The following is a 21,773-nucleotide window of genomic DNA, read 5'->3' on the forward strand; positions in this document are numbered from 1 at the left end:
GAGAGAGAGAGAGAGAGAGAGAGAGAGAGATAGAGAGAGAGAGAGAGAGAGATGGGGTAGGGTTTGGAAATGACCCTGGCCAGACTCAAACCTGGGTCTCCATGGGAACTGTTGCCTGTATCACCACCTGTGCAAGGGAGCTGCCTGTTTTTTTAATACTGTATCAACATTTATTAAACATTTTTTTGGTCTGTCCATGTATGTGCGTGTACGTGTGCATGCCTGTGTGTGTGTGTGTGTGTGTTTGTGTGTGTGTGTGTGTGTGTGTGTGTGTGTGTGTGTGTGTGTGTGTGTGTGTGTGTGTGTGTGTGTGTGTGTGTGTGTGTGTGTGTGTGTGTGTGTGTGTGCATGCATGCATGTGTGTGTGTGTGCTCGTGTGTGTGTGCATATACAGATAGTGGTCTCCAGGTCCAGCACTCCACATGCTGAGTTCCGCGTAGGCAGCCATGCTGTGTCTCCAAGAGTGGCCCTCCTGTCTCCAAACCAGCTAGATGGCTCCTTATTGCTAATCACTGGAAACAAAGTAAGTTCAAGCCTAGTGAATTCAAGTCAAGTCGACTTTATTGTCAATTTCTTTACATGCGCTGGTCATACAAAGAATTGAAATTACGTTTCTTACTTTCCCATGCAGACATAGACATACAGTAGACTTTAGGTGTGGACATAGACAATTAGACATAGAGTACCTATACAGGTGTAATGTATGTGTACCGTCTATGTCTAATCATCTTAACTTCATTGCAATTACAAAAAAAATCTGTAAACTGTCTTATTGCACTTGTATCATACCAAGTCATGCCACTGACACCACAAAGACAAGATGGGTAGGGAAATGGTACAAGCTAAAAGGGGACATTAGATGCTAAGTGGTGGCATGATCTACTGGTATATGCAGAACAGTTCTCTAAATTCACTTTTTTCATCACCAGCCAAAATGGCTAGTAGATGTTAATCGTACTAGCCAAACACACACTCACAAATGGGTCAAAGTGGCTAGTAAATTATCTTATGCGCCAGCCAGCCAAACCGAAATTTCACCAGCATTTGGCCAGTTGGCTAGTGTTAATTTAAAGCCCAGACGCAGAACCAGTCACTGGAAAATAAGAGCAGATAAGACATGAATACAGTACTTACCCAAACTCCTCTAAACTTCAGACAACCCAAAGGAGTTTTTCCTCTTTCGTCATGCTAAGCCTACAGGTTGTAAGCAGAAATGCCTCATCAAGCTACGGAAAGATGGTCCACTTGTCCAAACGTAACTTTTAATTAAACTGCTACACAAAGGTCAGGGAATATAAAGATGCTGCCAATTACTTCACGTGTTCTTTACCTTCCTTCCCCTCAGATCACTAAGGTGCCTCTCATCGGGCCGGGATGTGAGCAGATGAGGTCGTGCAGTGCCTGCCTGACCACCTACCCTTTCATGGGCTGTGGCTGGTGTCAGGACCGCTGCACTCGATCCTCCCAGTGTGCCAAGCCTCTCTGGGTGCAGGACTCCTGCCCTCCTGTCATTTACACGGTACGCTCAAAGATACATAATTACCTCTTATGTCCTGTGCGCCACTTTGTATCTGCTAGTGTTGTTGGTTGTGATTGTGTCCTTAATTGTAAGTTGCTTTGGTTTAAAAGCATCTGCCAAATGTAATGTTGTGTGTGTAATGTCAGATGAGTTTGTCCCGTGCCCGGCATGCGCTGTCACTTGCCCTGACAGCAATAATAATGCTAATGCTTACCTTTTCAGATCGCCCCGTCTACTATACCAGTTAGTGGAAATACAAAGTTGACCATCTGCGGGAAGAACTTTGGTTTCAGCAAGCGTGACCGCTATGACCCCAAGCTGATTCACATTACGGTCGCCGGGGCAACATGCAAGCTGATTGATGGAAACGGCCACAGGTGATCTATCTATGTATCTATGTATCTATGTATCTATCTATCTATCTATCTATCTATCTATCTATCTATCTATCTATCTATCTATCTATCTATCTATCTATCTATCTATCTATCTATCTATCTATCTATCTATCTATCTATCTATCTATCTATCTATCTATCTATCTATCTATCTGTCTGTGTGTTTATCTATCTCTGTGAAGCTTTCCGAAATTTTGCATGAGTTGGCAACGATTGGAAGCAGTTCTCGTAGCTTAACTCTCTCATGGCTCCGCCATTGACAACAGAACTATTGTGTGTGTGTAAGGAGGAAATAAGCCTTTCCCTGAGAGTAATTGGCCCATGTGGCCCCGATGTATGGAATAGTGTGCTCATTATTGTATTTACTACGCCTAATAACTTGTTTACCCCGATAGGCCACAAGAAACATGTTGTTCATTGTCCGTGTTTGCTCATAACCCCTTTTGTGTTAAGGTTGATTTGTGGTCTGGATCGTGTGAATGCAAACCATTCAAATCACATTGTGCAAGTACAGAGTGGCAAAGAGACCGCGGTCAAATTGGGACTGTCATTCGTGGTAAGTTTGTTGAATTTTGTGTACTACTTGCATTGCGAGTTGATAATGGAATTTGTCCCATAAACCAGTCCATTCAATGACCACTACATTTCGATATTAAAAAGGCCATTTTGGTTGTTTTCACCAATTTTGGTCAGATGTAGGTCAAATGCACATACACATAAGGCAACACAAATACAATGAATTATTGTTGTATTATTAAATTGTATTAAACTGTTATTGTTATTATTTTTGTTGTTTTGCTGTTCTTATATTCAGTTTGTCTGTGTCTGATATTCAATCTGTCTGTCTTTATGTCTGTAATGTGTTTTTGCATTAGACCCCTGTTATCCACAAGATCTTCCCGGCGTTTGGCCCCAAGTCAGGTGGCACACTGCTCACCATCCATGGCACATTCTTCGACTGTGGAACAGAGAGACAGATCAGCGTCGGGAACACAACCTGTGACATCCAGAGGTTGGTGGTCGTGATCCTGATCCTGAACCTTTTGAATGTCTAGCATAACCATTTTCATTCTGACAGGTCTTGGTAATCAAAGAGGGTTGTAAGGAGGTCGTAAGTAAGAGAACATAAGCACTTAGTGAAGACATATTGTCTTTGCGGCAGAAATCCCCAGTCGGGCTGTCACATCAAGCTTGTAGATAGAGCTTCCTGTAGTCTTCCACATTCCTACACGATACCTTGTTAAGCGACCTTGGGTGTTTTGAAAGACGCTATATTAAACGAAAGTATTATTATTGTTATTATTATAGACAGGTACAGTATTTCAGCAGATGTCCATCAAGTCCCTCTGAAGAGTACTGTAGTATTTGGCCAGCAAACTACACTTTTACCAATCATTAATGACACATGTGTTCTTTGATCACCCCAGACACATGACATAAGCATTGTTATTCCCTCACTGAAAGAGATTGACAAGACAAGGAAATTAGTAATTTTGACCCATTGTGTCTACAAATTGTATTGGCATGTTAGTTTAGTTTATGTTGCCTTACAGATGTAAGGGTATGTTTCAGGGTGCATGGTTCTGTTCATGACGCCGCTGTTATTGTTTTGCTAGATTTCAGGAATGGGGTGACGTGAATACATGCACAGGATTTTACTCCTCGGCCCAAATCAATAGTACCTAGCAAATGATTTATGCTGTGTTTACCCTCCACACTGTTTGATCTCTCCTGCTCCTACTCTCCTTCAGCCTGTCAGTAGGGCCTCGTCATTTATTAATTTCAAACTATTATTTTCATTGCAAATCATGTGACTATCTCTGCCACCCACCCACCTCATCCATCTTACTCCTCCTTTGTCCAAAAAACCTGTTTGTTGATGTTGCTGTTGTTGTTGTTGATCTAGGCATGTGTTTGTTTGTTAGTGTGTCCGGGGGCCTCATCACTTGCAGGACTGCACCTCAGGCTCTGCCCTCCTCCCATCCCGTCACTCTCACCATCGATGGGGTGGTACTCAAGGCACCCGAGAGCTTCAGATACAACGAAGACCCTTTCATCACAGGCATCCAGCCAAAGAGCTCGTTTTTCAGGTGGGTATCGGTCACTCACTGTCTTTGATGCCAGTCTTTTCAGCCAAAATTAATATATACAGGGCTCTAAACTTACACCAGCAAACTAGCTAAATGCAGGTGAAAATGAAGTGTGGCTGGTAGAAAAGAAAGAATACTAGCCACTTTTACTGATGGTAAGTGTATGTTTGGCTAGTGCGATTATCACCAAGTAGCCAAGTTTGGCTGGTGATGAAAACGTTTATTTAGAGCCCTGAATATATACAGTATACTGCATTAAGCATGAGTGTATATGTGAGCATATGATGCATTGACTGTTAAGCACAAGACAGATTCCCCCCTGGTGACTACTCTACTTCTATTCATTTTGGCATATTGCAATCATAATAGCTTATAAAATGTGTTTTGGCACATATTTTCAGCAGAAAACCGAAACGGGGTTTGGTGATTTTTCGCCTCCTTTTACAGTTTAAGGGGACATACTGTATTCCATTCGGGAAAGAAGTGTGAAACTGACCAAGTTGTTACACAGTAAATACAGTATGTGGTGTGTATTAAAATATGCTCATTTATACAGAAAGATATCCAGGCGAAGGGTGAGGCACACATGGAAACTGGGAAAGATGAGGAACACCAATAATCATAAACAGCCACCAAAGCTTAACTAGTCATTCAAAAAATCTGCTATTACACAACCTATTGCACCATTTCTGCCTGGCTTGCCGCCTTCTCCATCACTAAGTCACATTTTTGGCCTCCCCTTGACATTGACCCCATAAATCTAATGATGACACATACTGATGTCAGTAGCTTCTGTATGTGGCAGCGTTCTGCTTGTGGCAGTGTTGTTCTTTTAGGCCAGGGATGGGGAACCTATGTCTCGAGGGCCATTTACGGCCCTTGAAGACGTTTTATCGGGCTGCATAACATTAAAATTGCCATATTTTTTAAAGGAATCTTAGAAATTACATTTGCAATGCAATTTAGTTACTAACCCCAACTCCGATGAAGTTGGGACGTTTGGTAAACAGTGAATAAAATCAAAATGCTATCATTTTCAAAACATTCAATCTATTCATTAGATGGAGAATAGTGAAAAGACAACATATTAAGTGTTAAAACCGAGAAAAAATATTGTTTTGGGGGACATATGTACTCATTTCTAATTTGATAAATCCAACACGTCTCAAAAGAGTTGGGACGGGGATCAGTGAAATTTAGTAAACATCCAAATAAGATAAAAAAACAAAGAAGAACATTTCAAAATGAATTGTACTGACGGACAATATAGGTGTCCAGGTATAAGATCATCACAGAGAGGCTGAGTCACTCAGAATTAAAGATGCAAAGTGAATAATTACCATAGTTATTACATACATTTTTGAATTCCCTTTGATTTACCACGATTGAGTGTATATAAGACATATTTTTGTTAATAAAATCATTGTATAGGTTCATGACATCATGAAATATATATTGGCTGTAGTCTCACTCTAATTCCTGGAGTGCTAGAGCTATTGAAAATTGACCATATTAAGAATGTTTAATGCATGAAAATGACACAGGGGTTTAACATTCTCCTAAGCACCTGAGCTCACTTGAAATAGACCCAGAAGACATGGGAAACTGTCCTTTGCTTACAGAAGTCAGCAGAAGTTGTAGAAGTCCATTCTTTTTGACAATAATAGAGCATTGCACATCCTGTGCTACAGTGAAAATGGACCATCCAACTTGTGTTAGTGCTAGCTTCAAAAGTCAGCCTCCATGATGGCATGCGGATGCAGTAGTGCATTGGTTAAGATGTTCTCACTCATCTGTAGAGTTAAATACAGTGCTGAATGGTATAAATGGGTTTTAAACAGCATGAAAAGCCACTCATGCATTATATTTTGAAGGGAGATCTTCGATTACTGCCACATAGTAAGGTCAAATTGCATTCTCTACTATGTTTTAACAGTTTGGCTCCATCATAAGGACCAGCATGTGATAAAATGGTGGGTTTTTGGTCAAGACCTGTCACACTGTAAGCACTACAGAAAGGAAAACATTGCAAAAGATGACAAGGAATACACCCACCATTTAAGCTGGTGAAATCATGTCCAAGATAGGAATTAACACTGTTTTTTATATAAAATTATCTCATCGGTTAATGTATTTAACTGTTAAGTGTTGTCTTTTGTTTTGTTTTTAGTTTTCCTCGACATTTGCTGCCATTTATTGTCCCCGTCCCAACTCTTTTGAGACGTGTTGGATTTCTCAAATTAGAAATGAGTACATATGTCCCCCAAAACAATATTTTTTCTCGGTTTTAACACTTAATATGTTGTCTTTTCACTATTCTCCATCTAATGAATAGCTTGAATGTTTTGAAAATGATAGCATTTTGATTTTATTCACTGTTTACCAAATGTCCCAACTTCATCGGAGTTGGGGTTTGTATATTCAGGGGACCTAGAGAAGGTGGGGTCTGTTTTAAAGGTGGCTGCTTTCAATAAAGGCCTAAAGTGCAAGGGGAAATCCTGGTTTGTGTTCATAGTACGGCCCTCGGAGGACTTTTACGGCCCTTGGAGCAATTTGAAGTGGTCCCTCGTATGAAAAAGGTTCCCTTCCCTTGTTTTAGGCTTTGTTATTGTTGTTTTGCACATGGGTGTCAGTACAGGACCATAACCAGATTGTATTTGATAATGGAAAACAAGAGGTGGCAGTGTATAATTGCAGTCTTTTCCAAACTGGAATGCAGTGGGTCCAGTTTTGTCTATCCAGCAGCCGTGTGTGCTTACCTATAAGTAGTTGTTATCTAGCTGCTACATCATCATGCTACATTGAAGTGGAACATAGAGCTATAATAATAGTCCCGTATGCCATCTCTACAAGGTGATGATACATACATGGGCATCCTTTTTTTTGTTGAGAAATGTGGTCGGGCTGGCAACAGGGAGGGATGATCACAAAACCTTGTCTCCTGCTGATCTGAAGCTGTAGTCATTAAATGGTGTCATATATACAGTTAAAGAGATGAATTAAATATCCAAATGACATTGTTTTTATAACATTTTACCTTTACTTTTGGAAACGTATACACCCAGCAGGTTGTAACGAAGATGTGATACCCATGTGGAATATACAGTATGTGCAGTAAAAATACAGTGTTAATGAGGGTACTTTAGGATTAAATGCATTATAGAAGAGTTAAATCATACATTGAGAGAGAGTTAAATCGATTCTCTAAGAGTGTAGCCCCTTAATGCGCGCCGTACCTCCAGTGGCACGCTGTAATAGTCATTGAAATGTACCTACCATAGCACTACAATACTATGACACAACACAGGCCCTTTAGTAATGCACCACGACTTGGTCATTACCATACTGGTAACAACAAATGTATAAAGCCGCGTCTTAAGGGGTTAAATGAACACTGCGCTTGTTACTGTGTACTAACTAATGATACATCCTCTTTCTGATTTCTGTTCCCTGGCAGTGGAGGCAGTACAGTGTTTGTGCATGGAGTCTACCTGACCTCTGCACATCATCCCCAGATGCTGCTCACGCATGAGGGAAAGGTCATTCAAGTGGTGAGTCAAGTTAGGTTACTATATAAATTCCAGTTTTACTCAATATACAGCTTAGCCATGTTTTAATCTAGATTGAGAAACACAAAAATAGGCCCTGCCGTGGCCAACCGGTAGGGCACTTGTCTACCATGCGGCTGACCCGGGTTTGATTCCCTGCCTTTCCTTTGCCAACCCCTACCCGTCTCTCTCCCCATTCGCTTCCTGTCAACCTCTCACACTGCCCTGTCGAATAAAGACCAAAAAAAAAATCTTCAAGTTTGGTTAATACAGACTAAAGTTCAATTTTTACCCAATATACAGTACATGTGTATTGTAGTCATGTTCTTATCAAGATTGAGGAACACAAAAATGATTGCTGTCAAGCCTACCCCTGGGAAATGAGTAGGTTAATGACAATGATGCAGCACATTAATATGATTTGTACCGTATCCAATTCTCATTAAAGCATAATGTCATTTGGAGACGCTTTACTTGCCTCTTCTTGCCCTTGCACATGCCCTCTCCCAAGTTCACTTAAGGTCTCAGGGCCTGTTAGAAATGTGGGAAGATTTTGTTTACTATTTGTGTCAATTAATTTTATTTGTAGAGAAACGTCAACAATGAGCATTGTCTGACCGTGCACAATGGAAGCAGATGTATCTCAGACAAAAACAGTCCTTTTGCGACCGTTATGCAAGAAAACCATTGGCTTAACAGGAAAAGACCTTGAGAAACCTCAGCTGAAAAATAGTGTTTCCTGTGGGACAAATTGTGTGGAGTATCAAAGTTGGGACTCCCATCGCATAATATGATCAGTGTCCACAGTGTGACTTTGAAAAGAGGCGTTAAACAACAAATAAACATTGCTTATAATGTCATGTTATATTCTCTAAATCAGCATTTGTCTGCATCTCTCCATTGTCTATAGTCGTGTTTCTCAACAGGGCTCTACAGTGTTAGGGAGGCCTTGGGGGTGTTTATGAGGAGACAGCTGAGAAGGGTGCCAGCCAGTTGCAAGTGGGGGCGCAATAGTTTATTTTATATTTTAATACTAAGGGTGGGCGATGAAGGCATGCTTATGATGAGGTCAAGGGGGCATTTGTTCATAAAAGGCTGAGAACCACTGGTATAAAGTGCATCTCTTCTTATACATACTGTACATACTGTATATATGCACAGACACTGACATCTCTCCTTTGCATGTGTACTGAAACTGACATCCCCCCTTCTTTCGGCCTCTTAAGGACCATGGAAAGGCTGTAAGACACGCTTGCTCATGCAGTACAGTATACGACCTATAAAGCACCTGTGCTGGCATGTAATCACTGATGGTTTGACCAGAACGAATCTCAGAGTTGCCCGATGACTGGAAAGGAATTTTTATATCGCCATACATGCCATCCATATACCATTTGCCACAGTGTATTCACAGCCCTAATGTGAAGACATACCACACTGGGACTAATGATGAAGCTGCAGTAGAAACCTAAAATTGCCACCAAAATACATAACGACTGTGTTTTCTTTTTTTCCTTTTTTTGGGCTTTTATGCCTTTATTTGACAGGACAGTGAAGGTAGTGACAGAAAGTGAGTGGAGAGAGAGAGAAACGGGGAAGGTTTGGCAATGGCAAAGGACCCGAGCGAGGAATCGAACCCGGGTCGGCCACATAGTAAACGAGTGCCCTACCATTTGCGCCACGGTAGGGCCTACTGTGTTCTGTTTTCAGAGATATAAATCAAGTAGGTAGCAGGCTTCACTCAGGTTTCTTGATAACTTTTAAGGGTGCTGTCCCAAATGAATACTTAGAATCAAAGGAAAAACACTGAGGTTGCACACTGAGGAAGGCACACGCCGAAACGCGTCTGTGCACAAAAAATAAAGAAAAAAGAAAAAAATGATGCAAGGTGCGCCCCCCTGTTTTCAGAGATGAAAATGAAGATTATGACAAGCTGATATACCGTAGTATCATATCTCACCAGACACGATATCGTGACTCATTTCGGTCCATAACAGAGTTAAGTTTTGGAGATAAACACAGAAATACATCTATAAGAGAACACACACACCATGTTGGTGGAGAGATAGAGGGGATGGAAGGAATGTAAACAATAATGTTGTTATTCAGTTGGGCATGTTTACTCCAGTTGCCTTTTTTGTGAATCCACTGATTACAACAATAGGAGTTTGCAGCAATACCTGCATACATGCAGTGTTTTCCTGCAGAACATTCGTCAGTGAAGGGGGCTGGGGGATAGACTGTGTCAGAGACATGTGATTATCATCTAGAGAGAGGCTATGTTGTGCAATTTCATATATTCATAAATGTGGAACCACCCCAATATAAGTAGCTTATATGATTTATAGAAAAGCTTTAAAAAACTTTAGAAATCACATTCACAATACAAAATCTTCTTCTTTGAAGGGGACCTAGTCAAAGTGGTCTGTGTTTTTTGTCAAAGTGGTGGTTGTTTTTTTTTTAGGGGGGCGCTGTGGCGCAGCGCGCTAAGCCCCCCACACTTGGGCTTGCATGCCCTTGGGGACCCTGGTTCGAGTCCGGACGGGGTCATTTCCCAACCCTGCCCCGTCTCTCTCCACACTCATTTCCTATCGCACCTTCACTGTCCTGTCTGAAATAAAGGCCCAAAAAGGCCCATAAAAAATATCCCCCAAAAAAACAAATTTAAAAAAAAAAAAGTGGTGGTTGTTTTTTGTCAAGATGGCCGCCTTATCTGTAAAGTTCTGGGGGAAACCCTTGTGTACCTGCATGACATGACAGACTGTTAACTTAGCATGTGGTCTCATGGCAGGTGTGCAACCAGGGGAAGAACGGTGTCTATATCCAATGCACTACGCCTTCTCTGAAGGAGCTCAACGTCCGCACGCCAGTCATCACCCAAGTGTCCTTCATGCTCGACGGATACTCTACCCGCCAGTTTGAACTCCTGTACGTGGACGACCCCAACTTTGCAGCGTTCCAGCAGCCCACCATTGCCATTAAAGGAAACAAGAATATCCTGGAGATTAAGGTGAGCATCTAAGCCTTTTAGACTGGATGAAGCTAAATGGTCAAACACAACCCCTAGTACTCCCTGATTGGTCCTGCACTGGCAGATTGGTCCCTCCAGATGCAACCATGACAATGGAACCACAACCAGACCCTCTGTGCCAAATACAGTGTAGCCTATTACAAGCCGTTGTGGTTTTGGTCAAGCAAGATCATTAATGCATTAATGTTCGATATCAGCATGTTCCTAAAATGCGACTTGCCTTTGGTTGGTCACCACCACTCTCATTTTTTCCCCATGCTACACTTACAGTACCTCTAAGAACACAGTATCATTTTCCATTTCCTCCGTTGAGTGCGGTGACACACGATTAGTTGTTGTGATGTTGGTAATTCCATTCGTTTTCCAATGATGTCATTGGATAGCAAAAAAAAAAGAAAGAAAGAAAAAAAAGCTCCAACCGCCAAAGGGTGAGAGGGGAGCTGTTTATGTTCATGAAGAAGCCACAGCACAATGACCAGGTGATCAGGTTTCAGCTTTTGGGGGTTGGTGGAGGCGCCACTGATTGAAATAAATAACAATCCAAGACACTGAAAAGGACAGGGGTGGTTAGCTATCCTTCTACATATACAAAGCTAGCCTGGCTGGCATCAGTTACACCCAGATCCGTGTAAGATTTACATTGACCGCTGTTGGATTGTCTTTCATACTGACTGATATCAGTAACGGAAATAAATATCCCAGACAATAAAAGTCATTTTGTGTCACTATCAACTCTTCAGTACAGGTTGCTTATATACTGGATCTTCCTATGGAGCTGCCAGCTGTGTGTCACCTGAGTCACCTCACCTGAACTATGACCTTTTACTCATGTCAATCACTGGACATCATTTCACCTGTAAAAACTTTGAGCAAAGACCACACTCTCCTGTGCAAAAGGAAACATACTTTGCAACGAAAACCAAAGGTGTGAGCTCCTTTTTTTATGCTCACGTTTCTGTCTGCCTCAAGGGCTGGAAGATCAAGTGAACGTTGACAAAGTTTGTCAAAGTTGTCTGGATTTCGCTGATGGGCTTGGGTAAATGTTTAGGTTTTGGAGAGACACTGCATGACAGGAACTTCTATTTTTCTACGTAGGGGGTGATACTGTCCTGTTGCACTACTGTCATGTAGTGTACTTGCCAATTCGTGCCATTTGTCAAAGGAACAGTGTCAGTGTCCCAGGCTCTCTTCCTCCAGAACTCTACTGAACTCCCATCTCTGCTGTGCTCATGCAGTGATTCACCCCCGCCGTCTTTTCATCCTCATTGTGCGATGGATGAATGCGCCTTGTGTGACACACTGATCTGATGGAAAAAAAATACATTTCAATGGGCTGAAAGAAAAAAAACAACATTGAATGAAACGAAATGATGCACAGTCAAATATCCAAGCCTGAGATTTAAAAAATACAATAAAACTTCAAATAATTTGTTTGTGAGGTCCCTTGAGGGCAATAGGCATTCCACCAGCAATGCACCTAGTCATGGTACTTATAGATAGATATATAGAAGTATGTGCAAGAGTAGTTTGTGTGTGTTTGTGTGTGTGTGTGTGCGTGTGTGCGTGTGTGCGTGTGTGTGTGTGTGTGTGTGTGTTTGTGTGTGTGTGTGTGCGTGTGTGCGTGTGTGCGTGTGTGTGTGTGTGCACGCGTGTGTCTGTGTGCATATGTGTGTGTGTTTTGGTGCCATTTGACGATGTATGGCAGCTGATGGGAGGGAGGAGGAGTGTGTGTGTGTGTGTGTGTGTGTGTGTGTGTGTGTGTGTGTGTGTGTGTGTGTGTGTGCGTGCGTGTGAGATTCATGCGTGCTCTTTCCCATGTAAGTCTAGTCGGCGCCTCTAATCCCCTTGTAACCCCCCAGGCATGACCACCCTACCCCACCCCAACACCCCCAACACCCATCACCCATCACCCCCCTAAAACCCACATCCAACCATACTACCACCCACCCACCCACTCTCCCCTCCCCCCCAGCTACCCGCAGCTATGCAGCCATGCAGCTTGGTAACACTACTCCCCACTAATGGGGCATGGCGTTAAAGAAATTTAAATGCATTTTATCTGTAGGCAACTTTTTCTTTAAATGCTTTTAGGTTTTGGCTTTTTGTGGAAAGCCAATGGCAGTGCTATAGGCAGTAGTAGGCAGTAGGCAGCAGCGGTGGTGATGGTGGTGGAGGTGGTGGTGGTAATGAGAGGGCATTGAGCCGTAACCGCCGCAGAGCTGTGGTCAAATAGCAAGGCCCCCTCAGGTGGCCAGTATTATTCGCCAACAGGTGTGGGAGTGGTGTGTCAAATCTGAAAAGCCCTGACTGGCAGGCAGGGGAATGTGATTCTCTTTATTACCGCCTCAGTGGAGAGAGAGAGAGAGAGAGAGAGAGAGAGAGAGAGAGAGAGAGAGAGAGAGAGAGAGAGAGAGAGAGAGAGAGAGAGAGAGACATTGAGGAAAATAAGCAAAAAGAGGGAAGGTTGAGGGGGGGAGGGAAAACATTGGGAGAGGGAAAGAGACAAAATCACAGAAAGGGAGAGAGAAAGAGATAGAGCTGAAAAGCAGACCTTTCTGGGACTGGGAAGCCTTTCATGACTGGCGAAAATGTTCATTTTTTGTGCATATTTAGGTAAACTACATAATTTTTGTAACCATGTAGAATATCACACGAGATCTCTGTCAGAACAAGTAAAATTAAAGTTCTACATTTACTATACTAATCACAGTAGTAACTAAAGGTCAGTTAGTAAGTGTCACCTTAGAAGGTTCGATCACTCTGCACATATTCCACTAGTGTGGTAGTCATCAAGACTTATGCGTAATGTCTTCTATGTTATTTAAATTCAAACTTCCCTTGAACAGGAGGTGGACAGGAAGATCGCTATTCTAGTATTTAGTGACAGGAACTCTTGTAGCCAACCAATTATCCATCTGGGCAGGAACTATTCATTTAAGCTCATAAATATTCATTCTTATTAGTCTGTGGAAATGTTTTAAGCAGGAAGTCTTTTGCGCTGTTAACTTAGGCATTTCCTAAGAAGTATTTCCTGCTACAGTTTTGAGTAGAAAAGAATGAGTCGGATTTTTCAGTTGTATTCTGATACTGCTGTTCTGGGTGGAATTATTCGCTTGGTACTCAGAGATCTTCGGAGCTCTGGAGAGAACATGACACACCACTGCGAAACCGCCAAGAGTAAATCTTTAGAAAGAGTCAGTCTTCGTCACTCTAACAAGACACAGAATTGTAACAGATGGTTTATTAATGGTGTCAGCGATTCAGCATGTTTCCTCAGTCTGTTCTCAGACATATCGGTTGCCAATTCATTGTGATTACCCTATATGGACCTGAACTGTAGATCTTTCTATTTCCCCTAGGCTACACATTGTTTTGGGCCCTCGCGCAAGGCAAATTTTGCGATAAATTTACATAGACTGTCATAATTACGAGTGAGGAATTGAGGATAACATACAGTGCCCTCCATAATTATTGGCACCCCTGGTTGAGATGTGTTAAAAGCCTTAAAATAAATTCAGTGTTTATTGCAGAAGAATACTGTCACACTGAAAATTGTAGGAAAATGTAACCTTCAACTCAAATGAATTGTAAGAAAATAAAAAAATCCCTGACTAAAAAAATAATTATTTTTCATTAAATCACCTGTTCCACAATTATTGGCACCCTTAACAATTCCCAGGAAATAAATATAATTGAAGCATTTCTGTCATTTCTACAGTAGTTTACAAAGTTTACCAGAGTATGTAGGAACATTTAATTAGTAATTCATCACTTCCTGTTTCCCTGGGGTATAAATATGACGTGACACCGAGGCCATTTCATTTATCCACTCTTAAACATGGGAAAGACAAAGGAACACAGCATACAAGTGAGGCAGATGTGCGTCGACCTTCACAGGTCAGGCAGAGGCTACAAGAAGATTGCCACTCAACTGCAGCTGCCCATATCCACTGTGAGAGGAATAATTAAGAAGTTCAAAACAACTGGAACAGTGGTAAACAAGCCTGGACGAGGACCCAAGTTTATTTTGCCACCACGCACAGTGAGGAGGATGGTAAGAGAAATCAAAAGATCTCCAAAGCTCACTGTTACAGAATTACAACAAATGGTAGCATCCTGGGGTCACAAAGTCTCCAAATCAACCATCAGGCGCTGTCTACACGCCAACAAGCTGTTTGGGAGGCATGCACGGAGAAAACCTTTCCTCACTCACAATCATAAACGCAAGCGTCTGGAGTTCGCCAAGCGGTATTGGGGCTTCAACTGGGACCGTGTGCTTTGGTCAGATGAGACCAAGATTGAGCTTTTTGGCAACAAACACTCCAAGTGGGTCTGGCGTACCACGAAAGATGCGCATGCTGAAAAGCACCTCATACCCACTGTGAAGTATGGGGGTGGGTCAGTGATGCTGTGGGGCTGTTTCGCTTCCAAAGCCCCTGGGAACCTTGTTAGGGTGCATGGCATCATGAATGCTTTGAAATACCAGGACATTTTAAATCAAAATCTGTTGCCCTCTGCCCGAAAGCTGAAGCTGGGTCGTCACTGGGTCTTTCAGCAAGACAATGACCCTAAACATATGGCCAAATCTACACAGAAATGGTTCACCAGACACAAAATCAAGCTCCTCCCATGGCCATCTCAGTCCCCTGACCTCAACCCCATTGAGAACCTGTGGGGTGAGCTGAAGAGGAGAGTACAGAGGAGAGGACCCAGGTCTCTGGATGATTTAGAGATTCTGCAAAGAGGAATGGCTGAAGATCCCTCTTTCTGTCTTTTCCCATCTTGTGAAACATTATAGGAGAAGATTAGGTGCTGTTTTGTTGGCAAAAGGGGGTTGTACAAAATATTAACACCAGGGGTGCTAATAATTGTGACACACATTATTTGATGTCAAATAATTATTTCTTTATGTGGGATTTTTTCCCCACTGAATAAATGCACTTGTATTGAAGGTTGGATTTTTCTCTTTTTTTCCATTAAGGTCCCATATTATGTAGAAAAAAATTTAAATAATTGGAAGCTAGAAAACACATCTCAACCAGGGGTGCCAATAATTATGGAGGGCACTGTATCTACCAACTGTACTCATCTCGACAGATGAATTTTTCAATATTGCATCTTCTCACATTTCTGCATTTCTTCACTTTTGGCCCATCATGGCCCCCCTGGCAGGTGGAGCCCCTATGCTGCAGCCATATGTAGCCTGTTTGTTAATCTGGCCCTGCAGCTAAGTGTATTGTAATGTAATGAAATGTAACAGGTCGTTCTGTGCTCGCTGTGCAGGTGCCTCAGATGGACAACGAGGCGGTGAAGGGCGGCGTGCTGATCGTGTCCAACAGGACCTGTGAGTCTGTGGCTCTGGCTGGAGACACTCTGGAGTGTGTGGTGCCCGCTGACCTCCAGGCCGCCAGTGAGGAACTGGAAGTCAAGGTACACACACAGACACACACACACACACACACACACACACACACACACACACACACACACACACACACACACACACACACACACACACATATACACATACACACACACTACACACGCCACTTCATAGCTTGGTGTGTTTAACTAAATGGTGTTGGTGTTGTATCCGTCATGTTTGTAGTGGCGTCAGGCAAACTCGTAGGTCAACCTGAGCAACACACACACACACACACACACACACACACACACACACACACACACACACACACACACACACACACACACACACACACACACACACACACACACACACACGCACACACACACGCCATTTCAACCAAATGGTGTTTCATCTGTTGTTGTCTGTAGTGGCGTCAGGCGAACTCGTCGGTGAGCCTGGGTCATGTGATGCTGGCCCACGAGCAGGACTACAGCAGCCTGGTGACGGGCGTGGTCTGCCTCTCCCTCTTCCTGCTGCTGCTCATCGGCCTCTTCCTCTGGGTGCGGAGGAGGAAGCACATCGAAGGTACAAAACACACATGCAGCTCAGCTCACCTCAAGTCATGTGTACACGACAAGTCAAGGAAGGTGGAGAATGCGTACACATCAGTGGTACAGGTGCTGGACAAAATAGAGTAACTGTAATAAATGATAGAAGTCTGCAACACTCTTAATGCTCCCAGTGATTTATTGTGCAAATAAATCACTGGGAGCATTAACAGTGTTGCGGACTTCTATCATTTATTTCAGTTACACGACAAGACAAGTCAGCTGTTATTGTCAGTTTCTTCATATGCACAGGTCATACAAGGAAAATGAAAATAAGTTTTCTTCTCTCTATACTATGCCAGGACATAGACATACACAGGACTGACGTTTACAGACTGACATCAAAGTGCAAGACAATAAGACTATAGGAGGCACATCGACGGTACAAAACACACATGATCACCTCAAGTCATAGTTTAGACTACATGTACATGTGTAGTCATGTTTAGACTACATACAGTACAGCCCAAAAGTGACAAACTATGTAGTTACTGTGCTCTGCCTTTGTAGGGCAGTATAGAGGGCAATAGCACAAATACACCAAGCGACTACAGCGACACCGGTGATGGAAGTAATTGACTTTGTATGGAGTCGCTGGCGACAGAAGAGAGTCAAAAGCGATTTGGGGCGAGAGAAGGCATTTTGAGCAACTTTAGCGACAGTTTGTAGTTGAACTTCAGCGAATATTATGTTAAATTACCTATGATGTGGTTCAGTGACAGCCACCACATCCATTTGGATGGCCATACTCTGTCGCTTACATCGCTCGTGTGTGTCGCTCTTGTTATGAACACAGTTCAGGTCGTCTCTGGTGTGTTCAGGGGGTAGAGATGAGCAGGAAGCACATCGAAGGTACACCATAGGCCACAAACAAATATCACATCAATTCATTCACTCAGAGTGCAGATAACAGTTATAAGCAGGGCATTCAAGAAACAAAGGGCCAATATTGTGCAGGAGGAATGTAGGCCCCTAAACAAATTTGCATGCAGATAGACCAGTGTTTCTCAACCCTCAGGGTTGCTGCGGAAACGTGGGTGATAAATAAATTATGTGTAATACATATTTGTGTAAATTGATATGTTAATGCTAGTCAGTGGAATCTTTCATCTGCCATTTACGCACAATAAAGTAAATATAGGTCGCCCCAGTCAGCTGCAACTTCGAACGCAGGTCGTGTGACGTCTCCAAATGTGTTACTTTTCAAAGCTTGTGTGGTATCGGATGCGATGCCATGTTACGTCTTGTTGGTTTGGGGTACCTTGACATTTTTCATGATTTGAGCCTAAAAAAAGGTTGAGAAACACTGAGATAGACCAACAAAGTGTAAGACTGCCTGTTCCTCTGTCTTTTTTTACGCCTTGGAGTTCCCAGTACTGCATCACATCTGTTAGGCACAAAAACAAGTTCCTAATTTTCGGGGTCTTCAGCAGGTTGATTTGCCATATATGACTTCAGTAAAAAGTGCATCTTTTCCAGCAGTGCTGCTTTTGTACTTTAACTTGTCCTTAAAAAACGAGAAATGTGTCAAACAACGTGCTTTAGATGATGTTTGTCTGCTGCTTGGAGATGTGGTGGAATGAGCATGTGTGCGTTAGACGTGTGCTATCCTGGGGCCGGCTTTTGGGAGTGGGTGCGCACATTCAAGGTAACTTTTTTGCAGGTAATAATGACCAATTGTGCCAGACAATGGAACATGGTTGGCCTGCACACTGAATTTATGCTCCAAGCATAACATGTATTTCGTTAAACCAAATGAAGTTTTTAACTAAATATTTTATAGTTTATTTTTTGAGTGCGGCGTGCAGACCAACCTTTTCCCCTGTCCTGGGGGCCAGCCCCATGTCTGTTTTCTAAAAGTCGACACCATTCACTTCATCTCCACTTACTCGACTCTTGCCAGTTTTGTGTCACATGTTCAGTGTCTTGTGCCTTGTTGTGTTGGGCGGATGGTGAACTATAGTCCAACTTTCCTGTGGTGGCCAGCGGTGGTGATTCTCTCCATAAGCATACCTGTCTGTCTGTGCCTCTCTCCCTCTCTCTCTCCCTCCCTCTCCCTCTCCCTCTCTCTCTCTCCATCTCTCTCTCTCTCTCTCTCCCTCTCTCTCTCTCTGGTTGTAGATGTAAGCAAGGCTTTGGTTTGGTACGATGGCCGGGCGCATATTCCTCATTTGGACATGTTAGCCAATGCCAGGAGTGTCAGCCCTTCTAATGAAATGGTGTCCCACGAATCTGTGGACTATAGAACCACTTTGCTTGAGGGTACGTTTTACATCCAGCTTCACATTCAACTCTCTCTCTCTTTCTCTCTCTCTCTGTCTCTCTTGCTCTCACACTCTCTCTCACACACACTCTCTGTTCTCTTCTCTTTTTGCATGCATGCTGCTGTCTTTATTAGGGGTCTTTCACAGTGCAATGCTTTTTACCGCGCTTTTTAGTGTTGCAAAATGTCCTATCCAGTTTTTTTCATGGATAGTCACTTATAGTCCACCCTATTCATTTGAAACTCTGCTGATGCTGCAAGTGTCCCTGATGATACATTGCATGCAAATCCATATTGAACTCTGTTTGGAATAAAGTTGCCAACTGCCAAACTACCAAAAACACAAAATGGACAAACCCAACAGCTGCAAAAACACTTTGCATCTTAGTGTGGCGGTAACAATGGAATCAGAGGTTGGTGTTGCACTGTGCATGGCCCCCTACACTCTGGTGTGCTTCTTGATGCTCAGAGGGTGGTGTGGTGTGGGGGATCACTTCAGCCTTTCTGCCGGAATGGGTTTAAGGTTTCCTCTCTGCCTTTGAAGGAGCGGCCAGCGCAGACATCAGTCTCTTTACTTGTTTGATCGTCTCTCTCTCTCTTTCTCCCTTTCTCTCTCTATCTCCCCCGCTCTCTCTCCCTCTCTCAGCTCCAGTTCAGCTCTCCCCTCTCCCTCCCTTTCTCTCAGAACCTTTTCAATCTCTCTCTCTCTCTCTCTCTCTCTCTCTCTTTCTCTCTCTCTCTCTTTTTCTCTTTCTCTCTCTCTCTCTCTCTCTCTCTCTCTCTCTCTCTCTCTCTCTCTCTCTCTCTCTCTCTCTCTCTCTCTCTCTCTCTCTCTCTCTCTCTTGCCCTGCCTTGCCCTCGTCCTGCCCTGCCAGTAGTGGTTGACCTCCTAACTCCCCCCCACCCGTTGTGTTTTGCTTTGTTTTTGTAGACCAGAGCGTGTCCATGGCCCAGGCGTCTGAGTCGTGCCGCCCGCCCCCTTACTCCCCCATGCATATGCACGTGGACCTGTCGCCCATGCTGGCGGGGGAGGAGGGGGATCTGTTGTCCTCCCCGCTGCTGTCGGCCAGCAGCGCCCCCCCTGTGGACCTGGCCTCCCTCGACCCGGAGCTCCTGCAGGAGGTGCAGCATGTGGTCATCGCCCGCGACGACCTGCTGCTACACCTCCACCAGATCATCGGCAGAGGTGACCTATCAGCAACGTATCTATGAGATAGTCCCAATGGGGCACCTAAGTCACGCCCTTCTACTTCCGATCCATGGGGCTCTAACTTGCCAAATTTTGAATGGGAGTGTATGGAGCGAGTAAAGCTAAATCCTGATTCCGTTTGGAATGTGCTCTGGATTTCACATATGATAGCAGGGAATTTTAAAGGTTTTGATTGGCGACGTTAGACCACTTATTTTCGGCAGGCAAGAAAGGTTATTTTAGTTTGTGTGCGAAACTGGGTAAGAGACCACAATGTGCGTCAATGTACACCGGTATTTGACAGCCTCGACCCAGAGCTGCTGCAGGAGGTGCAGCATGTGGTCATCGCCCGAGACGACCTGCTGCTGCACCTCCACCAGATCATCGGCAGAGGTGATCTAGCTTTAAAAAAAAAAAAAACTCCAACTCCCATTGTCATTGTAACACAGCACTCCACAGCACACAAGTGTTCAATGCACACTGCACACAACAAAATTGCATTTATGCCTCACCTGTGCAAGGGGGCAGCCGCTAATGGCGCCCCAAGGGAGCAGGGCGGCGGGGCGGTACCATGCTCAGGGTACCTCAGTCATGGAGGAGGATGGGAGAGAGCCCTGTTTAATTACTCCCCCCACCATCTATCAGCTAGCTATGAAATAGTCCTTATTGTGTTATAAGTTCACCAGGTCATCGGTAGAGGTGATCTATCAGCTATCTATGAAATAGTCCTAATGCAGGCCTTGCCGTGACACGTACCGGTAGGCATTCACCTGCCATGCGGCTGACCCGGGTTCGTTACCCGGCACAGGTCCTTTGCCGACCCCTCCCCGTCTCTCTCCCCATTCGCTTCCTGTCTACCTATCATACTGTCCTACTTTTTAAAAAGTAGTTTGAGTAAAAGTTGTTTTGAGTAAAAGTTACCCGCCTCGGCTCCAGCCATCAACCTTCCTATGATGACTTCAAAGCTCTGCATGCGATTGTCTGGCAAAGTCGCCTTGCAACCCGAGTTCTCAGATGGTGGGTTTAACCTCAACTTTGACATGCCTCTGTATACAACTGGTTGAAGCTATAATAAAGCAGACCATTCTTTTCTGAAAAACTGACTTGGGTGCAGAATTTTCTGCAGCGTCATCATGTTTTTTGTTGTCAGAGTCAAGTCAGAGTAATGGGGTGAACAGAGAAATATGATTTAATCTTAATTCATAAATAAGTATGTTTATGTGCCACACTATGATTTCAACCCTATTTTTCAAGTAGTTGACCATTTTGAAGGTTAATTAGGCTAAAAATCTGATGTGTTTCTGTGCATAAGCACATACGACTACTTTTCTAAATGCATTGGACGTATTCTTCAGTGCATGTAGATGCACACACACACAAGAACATTCAGCAGAGTCACAATGGAGATGCAAGAGATTAATGTGGGTATCATTACCATGGGAAACAGTACCCTGCACGGGAGAAGTGATATTATAGCCAGGGCACATTGAATACATAACTTAATGGACAGTATTAAACTGCCAAGTAGGATAAAGCCATTTCATTGTGTCTCGGGGAGAAAAGTGGGGGTGTGAACCATAGATCAGTTTCATATCCAGCTGAGGGACATCAAAAAAAGCCCAGAACAGAAAAGAATTCTCTCTCCCACTGTTTTCCACCTCACTCCACTCCAGGCCCGGCCGGGTCTCTTGAATTAAAAAAACAGCACCCTGCTTTGCTCCACTTTGCAAAGGGCCCTCTGGTCTGGAAGGAAGAAAAA

At 43.5% G+C, this 21,773-nt stretch overlaps 1 protein-coding gene across 2 annotated transcripts in view; it reads left to right on the forward strand.

The window, feature by feature from the left end:
* The window catches only part of met (MET proto-oncogene, receptor tyrosine kinase), a 51,052-nt gene that overhangs the window by 22,587 nt on the left and 6,692 nt on the right, over positions 1–21,773 (forward strand). Inside the window, exons 4-15 of one of the 2 annotated variants that reach the window (XM_063197111.1) lie at positions 395–523; positions 1,346–1,519; positions 1,742–1,896; positions 2,371–2,473; positions 2,793–2,929; positions 3,843–4,007; positions 7,465–7,558; positions 10,347–10,565; positions 15,870–16,016; positions 16,383–16,539; positions 18,684–18,824; positions 19,757–20,011. In XM_063197111.1, the coding sequence (XP_063053181.1) occupies positions 395–523; positions 1,346–1,519; positions 1,742–1,896; positions 2,371–2,473; positions 2,793–2,929; positions 3,843–4,007; positions 7,465–7,558; positions 10,347–10,565; positions 15,870–16,016; positions 16,383–16,539; positions 18,684–18,824; positions 19,757–20,011 (1,876 nt within the window). The remainder of the gene's footprint in view (positions 1–394; positions 524–1,345; positions 1,520–1,741; positions 1,897–2,370; positions 2,474–2,792; positions 2,930–3,842; positions 4,008–7,464; positions 7,559–10,346; positions 10,566–15,869; positions 16,017–16,382; positions 16,540–18,683; positions 18,825–19,756; positions 20,012–21,773) is intronic. The other variant, XM_063197112.1, reaches the window with a different exon arrangement.

The sequence above is a fragment of the Engraulis encrasicolus genome, chromosome 4 (assembly GCF_034702125.1).
Source record: "Engraulis encrasicolus isolate BLACKSEA-1 chromosome 4, IST_EnEncr_1.0, whole genome shotgun sequence".
Lineage (NCBI taxonomy): Eukaryota > Metazoa > Chordata > Actinopteri > Clupeiformes > Engraulidae > Engraulis > Engraulis encrasicolus.